Raw genomic sequence first — 13,838 nt, 5'->3', positions numbered from 1 at the left:
GTCGTTGTCTTCCACCCTGGCACGACAATGAGTGGGTGTACGTATGATGCATGCTAACGCAGTCCGTGTACTGTCGCTTGTGCGACCATTTATGTCGGTGCTGCCGGAGGTATCCTCGCCGGAGCGCAAGGGTATGTATCTGAGGTATACTGACGTGATACAGTGCCATTCCAGCAGCGTATTATGTGGACAGCCATCGTGCTCGCCATCTACCTCATCTCGTCGCAGATTCCGTTGTACGGTATCATGTCGAGTGATAGCTCTGATCCGCTATTCTGGATGCGTGTAATTCTTGCCTCTAACCGTGGCACGCTCATGGAACTCGGTATTTCGCCCATCGTCACGTCCGGTATGATTATCCAGCTCCTTGCGAGCGCCAACCTCTTGCAGGTCGACTTCAGCCTGCGTGAGGACCGTATGCTGTACAGCGGCGCCCAAAAGCTTTTCGCATTGATTCTCTCTCTCGGTCAGGCTACAGTTTACGTGCTCACCGGCCTCTATGGTCCGCCGAGTGAGCTCGGTGCCGGTGTGTGTCTCCTGCTCATTCTGCAGCTCGTCGTTGCCGGTCTCATTGTCATCCTCCTCGACGAACTGCTACAAAAGGGTTACGGTCTTGGATCAGGTATCTCACTGTTCATCGCTACCAACGTGTGTGAGACAATTGTGTGGAAGGCCTTCTCGCCCACGACGGTCAACACAGGCCGTGGTCCTGAATTTGAGGGTGCAATCGTGGCTCTCTTCCACCTGCTCTTTACGTGGAATAACAAGACACGTGCACTTAAAGAGGCTTTCTACCGTGAGCGTCTGCCGAACGTGTCGAATCTGATCGCTACGCTCGCTGTGTTCCTGGTCATCATTTATTTGCAGGGCTTCCGCATTGAGATTCCTATCAAGTCGACGCGTGTTCGTGGCCAGCTAGGTGCCTTCCCTGTCAAGCTCTTTTACACAAGCAACATGCCTATCATGCTTGTGAGTGCATTGACGTCGAACTACTTTATTATCAGCCAGATGCTGGCTTCGCGTTTCCCCTCTAACATGTTCGTCAACCTCCTCGGCACATGGGACCGAACGGAAGACAGCCCTCAGCTGCATGCCATCGGCGGCATTGCATACTACCTCTCGCCACCCACGAGTATGGCAGGTGTGTTCCGTGATCCGATCCATGCCCTCGTTTACATTGCCTTTACACTCACTTTCTGCGGTGTTTTCTCCAAGGTTTGGATCGAAGTGTCAGGCAGCGGCCCTCGTGAGATTGCTAAACAGCTCAAGGACAACCAAATGGTTATTGCGGGACACCGTGATGCTGGCATGTACAAGGAACTCAAGCGCGTCATCCCAACCGCGGCAGCATTCGGTGGTGCGCTGATTGGTGCTCTGTCTGTTGTGGCCGACCTGTCGGGCGCGCTCGGCTCCGGCACGGGTATCTTGCTCGCTGTCACGATCATCTACTCGTACTTTGAGATGGGAATGAAGGAAGCAACAGGTATTAGTGGCAGCCCCCTGGCTGACCTGATCGGATAATGGCCAAGAGCATGCCTATGGTCATCCCCACCATAGTACTGAAAACGACCCTCGCCCCGCGATAGTCTTCCGTACTTTTAGTCACTCACGGCACGTGAGATAGCTCCACCGAAGACGTCAGGGAACTGCGACACGATTGATCCCACCCTTTTCGATAACTTCGCCACTTTCGATTTTTTCGTGCCCGCGCTAATGAGTTCAGACTGGCAGGAGTCATCGGTCGAGCCACCAAAGTGCGTGAAATCATACTTACCGATCAGTTCTTCGTATTCAAGCGACTCATCTCGTCGCACCCCTCACCGCGCTGGTCATGCTTGGCCGGCGCAGTCCACCGCCCTGGGATCCGTTGTCAAGTGGTGGACCTGACGTGATGCGTAATGAAAATCCTGGAATCACACGAATTGATTCAGGTCGACATATGCCTGTGAGAGAGGCTGTGCCGCTTCCGAGAAGTGGGACCCACACTTCCCATGTTCCTGGTCCCACGCCATGGCGTCCAACACGTCTGGCGATGATCACACCTGTACAAGATTATGATATGAATACTTCACTACCCACTCCCCCACCATCTCCACCACCTGTGCATACCACTCCCGACCATCATGAAGACACAGCGATACGAATCGACTCTCCCACACCACTCAACGTGCCGACTACCTCTGAACTTCGCTCGGTGCTTGATCATGCGTCCAAGTTTGGTGTGCCTGGTACTCCAGATATGAGTCCTGCGAATTTGGACGCGCGGCATTCTCCGACTGCGACGGCCGAAGCATTCGTTCGTCGAGCCTTTGTTGACTGGAATACAACGGGCTCGTACCAAGCAGAAGATGCAGGAGTAGAGCTCCTGTGTCCTGGCTGGACGGGCGCCGTGATTCAAAAGCACTCGCATGACCTACCCGGCGGGGTTGACCGCGCTCTGTACGTCCAGTTACCTCTCGCGTTTGATCGATCGCGACTTCGTGACAACATGCTTCGTATCCTCGATATGGCGTCAGACAGTGCGTCTGCTTCGCGAGTTGTCTTTTGTCTGGAGCGAAATACTCTAGACTTGGCCTCGCTGCTGCATGGTATGTGCTATGTGGGTGGACATCTCAGTTCTATGCATGGTCAGCGTGACGAATGGCTTCAGGCCGTCCCGCTCACCTCCCTTGTGCTCGTAACCGTGGTTCTGTGACTTGATGTATTCGATAGTTTCCCTTGACTCGTATAAATGCCTGTACTATGATAGAATCGCACATATTCATTGGTTCTTCCCGCGCCAAACGGCGAGGGCTCGCGAGGTGTGTGATCAGTGATACACGCCTCTATTGGCGTCGTCCCCGCACCGCAACACGGCAAGTATGGCGTAAGCCTCCTGACTACCTTTTTACCCTTTCTGCTGCCAGGTCACTGATACTTGCATCACCACTCATCGTGTGATCAAGATCTATCAGGATGGCAGTGCAATCTACACTTCGCTCGTCATTGGACTCCGCAAAGATCGCGACCATGAGCCGCCTCATGTCGTATGCGTCTTTTTACAGCAGGAACTACACGGGCATTCAACATGTACTCCGTGTGATATACCTGTTGGGTGTTGCCTTTGGTATGCTTTCCATGTTCGCACCTCGTTCATCCCGTAAAAAGAAGAGCCCAAAACAGAAAAGCTCGGCGGCGATGACAGACTCAGGTGACACTCCTAAGAAAAAGGTGGCAATTGACGATGTGTTCTATGGCCGTCTGTTTCGTCTACTACGAATCATTTTTCCATCTTGGCGTGCCAAGTCGTCTCTCTACTTGTCCGGCCTGTCGCTCACGTTGCTTTTTCGTACAATCATTTCGCTCTATGTGGCTGAGCTCGATGGCCGAATCGTGGCCTCTTTGGTGCGTGGTGATAAGACCATGTTTTTCCGCCGTGTACTCATTTGGATGTCAGTTGCCGTGCCGGCAGTGTTTACGAACAGCATGATTTCCTACTATCTCAACTCCCTGGCCCTGTCCATCCGCTCGCGCCTGACGGATGTGATTCAGCGCGATTACCTGCAAAACTTGACATTTTACAAACTCACGAATCTGGATGACCGTATTCGTAACGCAGATCAGCTCCTCACTGTTGATGTGCAAAAGTTCAGCCGTGCCATTTCGTTGCTGTACGGCAACATTTTTATGCCCATGATCGACTCGCTTGTGTACAACTTCCGTCTAAGCCAGTCTGTGGGTGTAGAAATGCTTATGTTCACATCATCGTTGATTTCCTTGACAGCTGTCTCACTCAAGCTATTGACCCCACCTTTCGGTCAGTACGCTGCCATGGAGCAGCAGCTCGAAGGTGAGTATCGCTCGGGGCATGCACGTTTGCTTGAGAACGCCGAGGAAGTGGCGTTCTACCGCGGTCAGGAACTTGAGAAAAAGTATATCGACCGCTCGTACTTTTCGCTGCTCAAGCACGTTAATCGGGTATTCCACATCCGCATTCTGCACGGCATGACAGAGGAGGGCATCGTGAAATGGCTGTGGGGTGCCATCGGTCTCATTATTTGCTCAGGACCCGTGTTTTTCAAGACGTCTAACTTTGTGGCTCGCGGTGCCGGATCGGATATGGGCTCGCGTACAGAGATGTTTGTGACGAACCGCCGTCTGCTCCTTTCGTCATCGGACGCCTTTGGTCGCGTAATGATGAGCTACAAAGAGATGTCAGAGCTGGCCGGCTACACCTCGCGTCTAACAGAGCTAATGGAGGTGATGGACGAGCTCAACTCGGGCCAGGCCAAGAAGCGCCTGGTCTCCTCTGTGGGTCAGGAGGCCATAGAGCAGAAGAACAAGATCTTCTCGCAACGTGGCGAGGTGATCGAAGGTACGGAGGAAGTCGTTTTCGAAGATGTACCGATTGTAAGTCCAAATGGAGATGTCCTGGTGGAAAAGCTGAGTTTCCGGATCGAACGCGGCAACAATCTGCTGATCATCGGTCCCAACGGTTGCGGTAAAAGCAGCATGTTCCGTATTCTGGGTGGCCTGTGGCCTGTATACGGCGGCCGTGTGTACAAGCCTTCCAACAAAGAGTTCACGTACATTCCCCAACGCCCCTACCTGTCCCTTGGTACGCTGCGTGACCAAATCATCTACCCTGATACGGTTGACGAGATGCATGCTAGCGGCAAGACGGACGAAGACCTGATTGAAATCCTCAAGCTGCTCCAAATCGACAACATTGTTGAGCGTGAAGGTGGATGGGATGTTGAGCGTGAATGGCGTGACGCTTTGAGTGGCGGAGACAAGCAGCGTATTGCCATGGCTCGCCTATTCTACCACAAGCCCAAGTACGCAATTCTCGACGAGTGCACTAGTGCTGTAACGCTTGATATTGAGCGAATCATGTACGAGCATGCTACATCGCTTGGCATCACGATGTTGACTGTTTCACATCGTCCATCGCTTTGGAAATACCATTCCCATGTCTTACAGTATGATGGCCAGGGTGGCTACGTGTTCACCAAGCTCGATGCGGACAAGCGGCTCAAGCTCCAGGAGGAAAAGCAGCAGCTCGAGCAAAACCTCCTTCTCTTGCCCAAATGGCAAGAGCGGCTTCGTGACTTGGAAGGCATCATGGAGGCACGCGGTCAGTCTATTCCATCATTGCAAGCGGCACCTGCTCAGCAGGTTGTACCAGAGACGAATGAGGAAGAGCGAAGTGAGTCGGAGAAGACCCGGCCCCCTTCTTCGGAAAAGAGGGATTCTGCTACCCATCCAACACAGCCAACCAATCGTCAGCAAGACAAACCGGCGCCTCCGCTCGACATTTCGTCGCTGCAGCAAAGCCTGCCTCGGTAGTAGCAGCGCGACTAGTATAGTGTGCCAAGATATGCAGAAAAGCTTGCAGCATCACATCAGCTCAATTGGTATAGAGCACTATATGATCTCATCTACTGCTGCGACAGAGCCGACTGAAGTGCCGTGAACACCTCGACTTCAATTTCGGCGGCGGCCTTCTCTTCGTCTGAGCCGTTGCCTGACAACACACGCTCAGCGTCCGACAAGCCCTGGCGAACAGCCTGCAGAGTCAGTAATTCCACAACGAGCACTTACTTCTGGCGAGAACTGGTCCAGCGAATAGGCCTCAATGGCATTCACCGTAAGGTGGTTGTTAGGGTGGATTGCAGCAAAGCCGCTCGAGACTGAACATTAGTGATTTGCACATACCAAAGAACTTCTTGCTAGTGCCCGTCGACTCAATGACCTCGAGCAGACCAGGCCGGATCTGCTCAACGGTGGGAACGTGTGCAGCCAGGATACCTATGTCACCCGAAACGGCGGGGATGTTGACTTGCGTCACTTCCTGGTTGTTGTACAAAGCTGAGTGCGGCAGGACAAAGCTCAGCTTGAGCTGCTCGCTCACAGCCTCAGCATATCCACGGCGTGCACCAGCCAGCTGCGAAAGAAGCGGACGAGCGGCGGGGGTACGGAGTGCGCGCGAAGCTAGGGCAAACACCATCGTGATGTGAAAGTGTCGTGGTAAGAACCAATTGTTCACTAATGCTATCAGCACTCTCACCCACGCAGGCCCCCGCCCTGCCCTGCCCGGTCCGAGGCCAGCGCACCCAACATCGGCCGAGCTCGGGATGCTTTGGTTCTGGCACGTGGCTATCCCAACGGCGCCGGCAACCACCTCCACACTAGCCTGGACGCTCCTGCAGCCGCACATGAGCCATCCTTACACGTGTGCCAAATGCGCACGATGGATGCGGCTGGATGAGAGCATAACAAAAGCCAGTGACGAGCAGTTACAATCTTTGTGCAATGCAGAAAATGATCCTGCACAGCTATCAGAAGAGCATTTTGCTCACTGGGATATTCCTGTCGAAATAAAAAAGGCATTTGTAGAACGCGCCAAGCAAGATGAACCTGCGCTTGCCGCATCTGACAGATATGCGGACGTGTTCTCATCATTAGAGTCAAACTCAAAATCAGATACCCTGTATGCACGATACCCCCTTTGTCACGAATGTGCCGTCACTATTATTGCGACTATGGAGCTAGATCTCTTGTGTACATTTCACGAACGTGACAAACTCGCTTTGTTAGAACGCGAGCTAGAACGTCTCGCTCTTATCAAAGGAGATATGGAAATGTCAAGTGACGACAGAATGCGATGGAATCGCGACCAAAACCGGCTCGAGTGCGATCTAGAGAAAATGCACCGTGCGTGCGAAGAAACACGTGCGGCAATGCGTAAGTTGGATGAAGAGAAGGAGCACGTTCTGCATATGTTGAATGACATGGATGCACAGTCGACTTCCCTGCTGAAAGAAGAAGAGGCTATGTGGCACGCGTGGAATGAACAAGTGGCTGAGTTCGAGCAGCTCGCTTGTGAAAAAGAACGGTTAGATGCGAACCTAGCTGAGGAATCTCGAATTTTGTCCAACTTGGCCAACTCGAATGCGTATACGGATGCATTCTCTATTGAGAAAGATGCGTATGGTATGGGTGTGATTAATGGACTCCGCTTGGGTCGATTTAGTGCATCTAGACCTCCTCAAGACCAAGTGACGTGGACGGAAGTGAACGTGGCGTGGGGCCAACTGGCACTTCTTTTCAACCTGCTGTGTCGTAAACTTGGATATGAAAGTCCTACGCATAAGGTCCACGCTCGAGGTGCACAAAGCACCGTGGAGCGACTAGCGCCTGAACATGCTGAGTATGAATTGCATGCGACGAGTGAATGGCATGTTGGGCGCTTATTTCATTCTCGCAGGTTTGACTGTGCTATGGAGGCTTTTTTAATGTCTGTGCAGGACTTATATATGCACGCAAAGTCTACTATGGATCCTGCGCTAATGTTGCCATACTCGTACGTCGAGCTTATCACTTACATTGCAGTATTCAACACGGTCGGATCGGTGGCGTGAGTATCCGCTTGCAATTTAATCAGCCGGCCTCTTGGTCACTTGCAACTTGTCGGCTCCTCGAATGGTGCGTTTCTCCTGTACTCACTCAGCCTTCAACACCTCCTCAGCTGGACGTTGGAGCGCGAAGCGCGTCAGGAACTGTCACGTGATCTATAGCTCACGTCTTCGCAGACGATCGAAGATGCGTATATGTATTTTATTTGCTTGCCACACCATTCACGGTAGTCACTCGTTGGTTGCATAGAAGCTACGATGTTAGGCGAGCACACACCTGCTGCTGGGCACGATAATATGCGTGACCCATGCCCGTGGGTCATCTTGAATGACTTTGGTGGTGCCTTTTCCATGGGCTGCATCGGTGGTGCCATCTGGCATGGTATAAAAGGCGCTCGTAACTCACCGCGCGGTGAACGAATGCTTGGATCCATTTCAGCCATCAAGTCTCGTGCTCCAGTACTTGGTGGTAACTTTGGTATTTGGGGTGGTCTGTTTCAAAGCTACGACTGTGCTATTATATCCATTCGGCAAAAGGAGGACCCGTGGAACGCGATTCTCGCAGGATTCTGCACCGGCTCTACTCTCGCTATTCGTAGCGGACCAAAGACTGCATTTGGTGCAGGTATTATGTGTGGTATCTTGTTGGGTGTCTTCGAGGGTGTCGGTGCAGGCATTAATAGTGCCATGGCGAATTACAACAAGCCGGTGGCGCCCGTGATTCCAGATGCCCCACTGGGTGCACCATCAGGTGGTGTTTCATTGACCCAGTAAATCTGCAATTGTGATTACGGCCGTTCCATCTATTGCATGGATCACGCGGACTCCTTGTTTTGCACAAGCGCATAATATGACCATTGTGCCGCACCTATATCCAGGGGATAGTTCATACCATGGAACTGCACACGGTGTGCTTCTGTAGCAAACCTTGTCTCTGTATCACCCCGTTTTGTAGACCACACAGACCCATCTTCGAGCAAGAATATACTGACATCTGTGGCACATGCCATGGACGTTACGTTGACCAAATCAGGCCCGTGACCCACGTCAACCGGTTCGGGTAGTGTATGGCCATGAAACACACTCCATCCCCAAAAGTAGCAGTCCCCATCTGAGGTGAGAGCCAGCGAATGGCGGTCGCCACACACGACGCTGTGAACGCTTGAAGGAAATCCTTCATCCCGTGAAAAAAAAGATAAGGCATGCAAGCCTTTACTCGGTACATAGATATCTCCAAGCTGACAAAATCGATTGTCCCCGTACGTATAGATAGGTAGGGATGCTTGTGGTGCAAACAGCACAAAATGAGAGCCACCAGCAAAAGCACGATCCAAAGGCGGCAAGTTGGGTGCAGAAAGGGGAATTGCATTTATGCCTAGCACCATTTCATTCAATGTATTGAACAAAACTGCTTTTCGCTCATTTGATATGGCAATGATGCGACCTGTCTTATCCATGGCGGCATGCTGCCAGGTGGTCTGTCCACATCGCGTATTGGAAAATCCCAAGCACAAGTACCCATCTTCGTCTAGACATGCTTCCACATAATCTTGTCCCAGAATAGCACGTGGATTGGTCCATGGTACAGTGTGTCGCGTTGGCTTCGAGTCATAACCTGGCATGTAGCCATACAGGTACATTTGCCCGTTTCGTGTATACAATACCTGAGTGGCTGTTACACAAACGATGCGCTCTGCATTATCGATGTCGACCGGCGCTGCTACTTGCAGAACAGACAAGTCTTGTCCCAGCTGTCCATGAAGATTTGAGCCCCAGCCCACGAGCTTGGGTGGCATGCATGCAAGGCACTTGCTGATGGTTGGTCTGAGCGAGTCGCCCGATGTGGCAGCCCGATGACGTTCCTCCATCTAAGAGGGCCAAGCCATTTTAGGTGCCTTGCCTTTCTAACATGCTTCTGGGACCTTGCCGCTGCGTGCACCCGGCAGCCATGAGCGCGCAACGAGCGCTGGCTCGCCTTTTTTCGTCACGTTCTGTAGTGGACGTGCTCGAGTCGCGTGGCATGGTCCACGCGATGACATCGCGAGCTCTGAAGGAGCATTTGTCAACGACAGATGACTTAGGTCACCATGTATCACGAACTATTTATACGGGTGTGGATCCCAGCGCTGCAAGCTTACATGTTGGTAATTTGCTCCCCCTTGTCGCCTTGCTTCATTGTGCGATGCATGGACACAAAGCTCTTGTCTTGGTACGTAAGCATGAACTCACACCTAGATCGGTGGCGCTACGGGAGCCATTGGCGATCCATCAGGACGCCAGTCAGAACGCTCTGCATTGGCATCAGATCAACTGAAAAGAAATGTGGATAATATTCGCGCTCAGATGTATCAATTCTTTCGTAACGCGGCTGCGTATCTAGCACGGCGCAACGTTCTTTGTGCGAAGCCGCACGATTTCATATCAAAGGGATGCCATGCTCAAGATGAGCCTTTGTTTCAGGATACACTTGATGTTCAATTGATAAACAATCTTGACTGGTTCCGCCATATTCACTTTCTTGATTTCCTATCCAGTGTAGGTCGTTTTGCTCGTGTGAATGATATGCTGGCTCGTGATAGCGTCAAATCACGTCTTACTTCTCAGAATGGCGCTACCACTTCTGGACTTTCATTCACTGAGTTTTCTTATCAGCTGATGCAGGCATACGACTTTAGTCACCTGCACGACAAAAAGGCATGCTCTGTTCAGCTCGGCGGGTCTGATCAGATGGGAAATATCATGGCTGGTATCGATTTAATTCGACGACAACGTGCAGAACAAGAGAAGGGTGCGGCGAACGATCCAAGCATGCGTGCGGATCCAGCGTATGGACTCACATTGCCCCTCTTGACGACAGCCTCAGGTGCCAAGTTTGGCAAGAGTGCAGGCAATGCTGTGTGGGTCTCAAGATCCATGCTTTCGGACCTTGATTTTTACCAGTACTTTGTTCGAAGCTCAGATGCCGACGTGGAGCGCTACCTATTGTCTCTTACTTTGATGAGCCATGAAGAGATTGCGCAGGTCATGGCTCAGCATGCAGAGGACAAATCCAAGCGTTTTGCGCAAACACGTCTAGCTGACGAAATGACTGAGCTTGTACGTGGGCATGAGGCATGTCAACGTGCTCAACTGGCAACCAAGCTGCTCTTTAATACCGACGTGCAAGGACTCACACTTGATCAAGTTGCATTTGCGTTCCAAGATGACCCCCGCTTGGTATACCTGGATGAGGAGCCATCAGGCATTGCGGCATTAGCGGCTGATATTGGACTACTGCCCTCCCGAAGCGAAGCTCGCAGGCTCGTGCAAAAGGGTGGTGGACTTTATGTAAACGGCGTCCAAGTCACAGATGTGCACGCGAAACTGGAAAGGCAACATATGATCCAAGACCGTATCATTGTGATGCGCGCCGGTAAATCAAATCATAAAATCGTTGTATGCCCTCCCGTAGCGTGAATGTTGCACGATAAGTCGTTCGATAAGCTATGACGAAGCTTTGGGTGAAGGTACGGCGTATGAACTAAACGATTTGATTTGATAAAGGTAATAGCTTCCGGGTGGAAACGCTTTCGGCGGCAATCGTCTAGTGGTTTAGGATCTCACCTTCCCATTTGCCATTAGTGGCACGCGTAGACGCGTGGAATCAGGTGAGGACGGGAGTTCGAACCTCCCTTGTCGCAGATTTTTATGCAAGTAGCATCTTCACTTTCTATAGTTTAGGACCGTGCATGTGACGCTGGAGTCGTGCCTGGAGTTCAACTGCTTCTTGTTCGTCCAACTCATCTCGACGACCAGGTATACTGACTTTGGGTGGCTTGTTCCATTTTGAAAGGATGGAGGTTGAATCCGAGATGGCTGGCACGATGTGAAAATGGACCTGTGGTCAGTGAATTTCACGCACATGGTTCACAACTTGGGCGTATTCTTGGTTCGCAGCCACTTGCAAACCTGTGGCATCAAAAGCTGCACCCCAGTCAGTGGTACCACAACATACCTTTCTTCATAGCACGCGTGACACGTACAATGCCATGCATCAAAGCAGCTGATTGCTCTTCGCTCATATCTGATATGTGTGAGACATGTGCTTTGGGTATGACAAGAGTATGACCTGGTGTAAAATCAGTTGTCACATACCAGCTCGAATAGGCAGGATATCTAGGAAGGCCATGTACATATCTGTCTCTGCAACAACGTAGGCCCCTGTATTCCCAGCTATTATATCACAAAATACACAGTCATCAGCTTTATACCACTTGTCATGTTGGTTCACACGATCTAGGAATGGTGACGTCATGACGCGAGCTCAAAATGCAACGCGTAAATTGCTCCACAACTCTACACATTGGGCCTCGATGAGACAGGCCGGTATAGTATCATGACGCCAAAGCCTACGCACGAGATATTGCTATATAAACACAGTAATCCGACAACGGAAGCTTATGGCTTTTCGCTCGCCATGGTAGCCTCAGTGGTATGGGTTCTATGGGTTTTGTGGGCTATACTGCCAGAGTGGCTGTTGATCAGCTTGGGTATTCGATGGTTCCCGAATCGGTACGTTGGAGTCGCTTACCATGAAGTGACTGGGCTTATCTACTACCTGCATGGAGTATCATGTTATTTCTGTTTATTTATGTGGGTTTTGTCTCTTGGAACGTGTTTCAGACGCCACCTATGGATGCGTTGGAGCTCGTGGTCGGTACGTAACACTCTGTTGACATCAAGACCAGCATGCTGTGTTATATACACGTCCATTGACGGAAGAGGGGGGGCATCCTTTGCAGCAGCATACAATTCGAGACATCACGGATATGCGTGGGCCTCTGAGTGACGATGTGTATGATGTATCTCCGGGTCTCATATCGCGAGCCAGGTATCTAAATCGATAAAAATTATATCGAAACCCGTCTAGAGTTTCCTATACCAGGTACATGACTTGTACGTTGCATTGACATGCACATTTCCAATTCGTGTGCTTGCGTTGCCAATAACTCGCGCCGCGCTTCCATTTTTTTCTTCTCTTGATACAATAGGTCAATGCGGGTCGTGAGGCTTTCACATGCGTTGCTGGCATCGTGATCTTTTATATGCTTGTTTACTTTCTTGACCTGTTCCATGCTTTGCATTTGTAGATGTAGCAAAGATTTCAGCATGTCGTTCTGTTTTGTGCGCGCATCATATGCATCTTTGTACCATGCCACCTGGTGTAGTTCTGCCACCAACGATTGTTTTTCTGATTCGAGCAGGTCGATGCGCTTATTTGAGCCCACCATCAATGCTTCTTCCGCTTTACTGCGTCTCTCAGCGGAAAGGGCGCTGAGAACTTTCGTGTGCATAATTTGAGTATGAGAAAGGGTCTTTTCAAGCCATTCACAACGCGCAGCCAGCGTTTCATACTTGATCGTGTGCCACAATGCATCCGACTCGGCGAGGCACAGATTCCATGCATTAGTACATGCCTCATCAGAATGCATTTCGGCCTCGAAAGAAAACAGGGTATCTTGATCAGTGGCTTGGTAGTTATTTTGTTCAGATCCAGCGATGCGTTCATAGGTCTCCTCAAGCAAACAGGTCAGGGCATCTCTCTCAGTCAACAATTCATGCACATGCTCCTGCATGACGCGCAAAAAATCTGCTTGCTCCTGAATCGTAACCTCTTGCGACGAAATGATACGCCGTTGAGTTTCAAGACAACGTGTCGCATCAAGTAGGGATCGAGAGTGGGCATCCCTTTCATGGGCCCAGTCAGCAGCGATTTGTGTTATGCATTGTATCTGCTTCGCACCCTTATTATGGATATTGGCAGACAAAGTGCTCTGCTCGAGCTTGAGATCATCAAGCTCGCCCGTCAACTCGATGCATTGTAGCGCATACTGTGTTGCTTCATCCTCAGCACGATGTAGTTGGGCGATTACAGCATCTTGCTCTCGAGCTAACACGCCTTTCTGTGCTTCAATGCGACTGTATGTAGAAGCTCGATCTTTGTATCGTGAATTCAGTGCTTCGAGCTTATCAATTTGTGCTTTCAACTTGAGTTCACGTTGCTTGCCGAGATGAATTTGCGTTTTCATATCTTCCCGTTCGTTTATGAGCGCGTGCTTTTCGTGACGGAGATTATCCAGCTGTACAAGCACTTCTTTGGATGTGCGATCCGTGAACTTTTGTTGCGGCGTAATATTTTCATGCTGCGAATCGCCAAGCACTCGCGCAAGGCTGGGTCGAGGCGTTAGAGACACGCGATTAGTCTTACGCAGAACCGGCAAGTGCGATCCCGGAGTATGTGGCACGCGATTAGGAGCAGTTTTCGGCGTAGCAAACAAGCTGGGTCGCGAGCGCTCTGGCGTTTCGGGTGCGCCCCGCGACATGCCAACGTCTTCGTCACCCAGTTAGTAGTGTTGGTGTGTTACGCGTTTCATGTTTGGACATCACGTGAAATATCTGGGG

At 51.0% G+C, this 13,838-nt stretch overlaps 11 protein-coding genes and 1 non-coding gene across 12 annotated transcripts; 8 read left to right on the top strand and 4 right to left on the bottom strand.

The window, feature by feature from the left end:
- Positions 1-27: 27 nt before the first annotated feature.
- Positions 28-1,521, top strand: MRET_0735 (protein transport protein SEC61 subunit alpha; the record flags this gene model as incomplete). Its single annotated transcript, XM_027627362.1, has 3 exons — positions 28-37; positions 63-131; positions 164-1,521. 3 exons carry the CDS (start codon positions 28-30, stop codon positions 1,519-1,521), a joined length of 1,437 nt encoding a protein of 478 aa, XP_027483077.1.
- Positions 1,522-1,831: 310 nt separating this feature from the next.
- Positions 1,832-2,695, top strand: MRET_0734 (ornithine decarboxylase antizyme; the record flags this gene model as incomplete). The annotated part of the gene is made up of 1 exon (XM_027627361.1): positions 1,832-2,695. One exon carries the CDS (start codon positions 1,832-1,834, stop codon positions 2,693-2,695), a length of 864 nt encoding a protein of 287 aa, XP_027483078.1.
- Positions 2,696-2,955: 260 nt separating this feature from the next.
- On the top strand, positions 2,956-5,328 carry MRET_0733 (ATP-binding cassette, subfamily D (ALD), peroxisomal long-chain fatty acid import protein; the record flags this gene model as incomplete). The annotated part of the gene is made up of 1 exon (XM_027627360.1): positions 2,956-5,328. The coding sequence occupies one exon, from the start codon at positions 2,956-2,958 to the stop codon at positions 5,326-5,328; it is 2,373 nt and encodes a 790-aa protein (XP_027483071.1).
- A 92-nt stretch (positions 5,329-5,420) lies between these two features.
- On the bottom strand, positions 5,421-5,989 carry MRET_0732 (F-type H+-transporting ATPase subunit delta; the record flags this gene model as incomplete). The annotated part of the gene is made up of 3 exons (XM_027627359.1): positions 5,421-5,549; positions 5,584-5,672; positions 5,698-5,989. 3 exons carry the CDS (start codon positions 5,987-5,989, stop codon positions 5,421-5,423), a joined length of 510 nt encoding a protein of 169 aa, XP_027483072.1.
- Positions 5,990-6,236: 247 nt separating this feature from the next.
- MRET_0731 (beclin) lies at positions 6,237-7,559 on the top strand (the record flags this gene model as incomplete). Its single annotated transcript, XM_027627358.1, has 3 exons — positions 6,237-7,345; positions 7,375-7,467; positions 7,493-7,559. 3 exons carry the CDS (start codon positions 6,237-6,239, stop codon positions 7,557-7,559), a joined length of 1,269 nt encoding a protein of 422 aa, XP_027483073.1.
- Positions 7,560-7,655: 96 nt separating this feature from the next.
- On the top strand, positions 7,656-8,171 carry MRET_0730 (mitochondrial import inner membrane translocase subunit TIM17; the record flags this gene model as incomplete). Its single annotated transcript, XM_027627357.1, has 1 exon — positions 7,656-8,171. One exon carries the CDS (start codon positions 7,656-7,658, stop codon positions 8,169-8,171), a length of 516 nt encoding a protein of 171 aa, XP_027483074.1.
- Positions 8,172-8,212: 41 nt separating this feature from the next.
- Positions 8,213-9,193, bottom strand: MRET_0729 (uncharacterized protein; the record flags this gene model as incomplete). Its single annotated transcript, XM_027627356.1, has 1 exon — positions 8,213-9,193. The coding sequence occupies one exon, from the start codon at positions 9,191-9,193 to the stop codon at positions 8,213-8,215; it is 981 nt and encodes a 326-aa protein (XP_027483146.1).
- A 113-nt stretch (positions 9,194-9,306) lies between these two features.
- MRET_0728 (tyrosyl-tRNA synthetase) lies at positions 9,307-10,853 on the top strand (the record flags this gene model as incomplete). Its single annotated transcript, XM_027627355.1, has 2 exons — positions 9,307-9,606; positions 9,633-10,853. The coding sequence occupies 2 exons, from the start codon at positions 9,307-9,309 to the stop codon at positions 10,851-10,853; spliced, it is 1,521 nt and encodes a 506-aa protein (XP_027483145.1).
- Positions 10,854-10,969: 116 nt separating this feature from the next.
- Positions 10,970-11,078, top strand: MRET_t0011. The gene has a single exon. It is a non-coding gene; the product is annotated as a tRNA-Gly (tRNA).
- A 28-nt stretch (positions 11,079-11,106) lies between these two features.
- Positions 11,107-11,691, bottom strand: MRET_0727 (cell division control protein; the record flags this gene model as incomplete). The annotated part of the gene is made up of 4 exons (XM_027627354.1): positions 11,107-11,274; positions 11,299-11,360; positions 11,392-11,505; positions 11,532-11,691. The coding sequence occupies 4 exons, from the start codon at positions 11,689-11,691 to the stop codon at positions 11,107-11,109; spliced, it is 504 nt and encodes a 167-aa protein (XP_027483139.1).
- Positions 11,692-11,772: 81 nt separating this feature from the next.
- MRET_0726 (phosphatidylinositol glycan, class P) lies at positions 11,773-12,283 on the top strand (the record flags this gene model as incomplete). Its single annotated transcript, XM_027627353.1, has 3 exons — positions 11,773-11,948; positions 11,975-12,093; positions 12,120-12,283. The coding sequence occupies 3 exons, from the start codon at positions 11,773-11,775 to the stop codon at positions 12,281-12,283; spliced, it is 459 nt and encodes a 152-aa protein (XP_027483138.1).
- A 3-nt stretch (positions 12,284-12,286) lies between these two features.
- MRET_0725 (uncharacterized protein) lies at positions 12,287-13,759 on the bottom strand (the record flags this gene model as incomplete). Its single annotated transcript, XM_027627352.1, has 1 exon — positions 12,287-13,759. The coding sequence occupies one exon, from the start codon at positions 13,757-13,759 to the stop codon at positions 12,287-12,289; it is 1,473 nt and encodes a 490-aa protein (XP_027483137.1).
- Positions 13,760-13,838: the final 79 nt, after the last annotated feature.

The sequence above is a fragment of the Malassezia restricta genome, chromosome I (genome assembly GCF_003290485.1).
Source record: "Malassezia restricta chromosome I, complete sequence".
NCBI classification, from domain to species: Eukaryota; Fungi; Basidiomycota; class Malasseziomycetes; order Malasseziales; family Malasseziaceae; genus Malassezia; species Malassezia restricta.
Note: the sequence above shows the minus strand (reverse complement) of the source record. Positions and strands in the feature narration are given on the sequence as shown.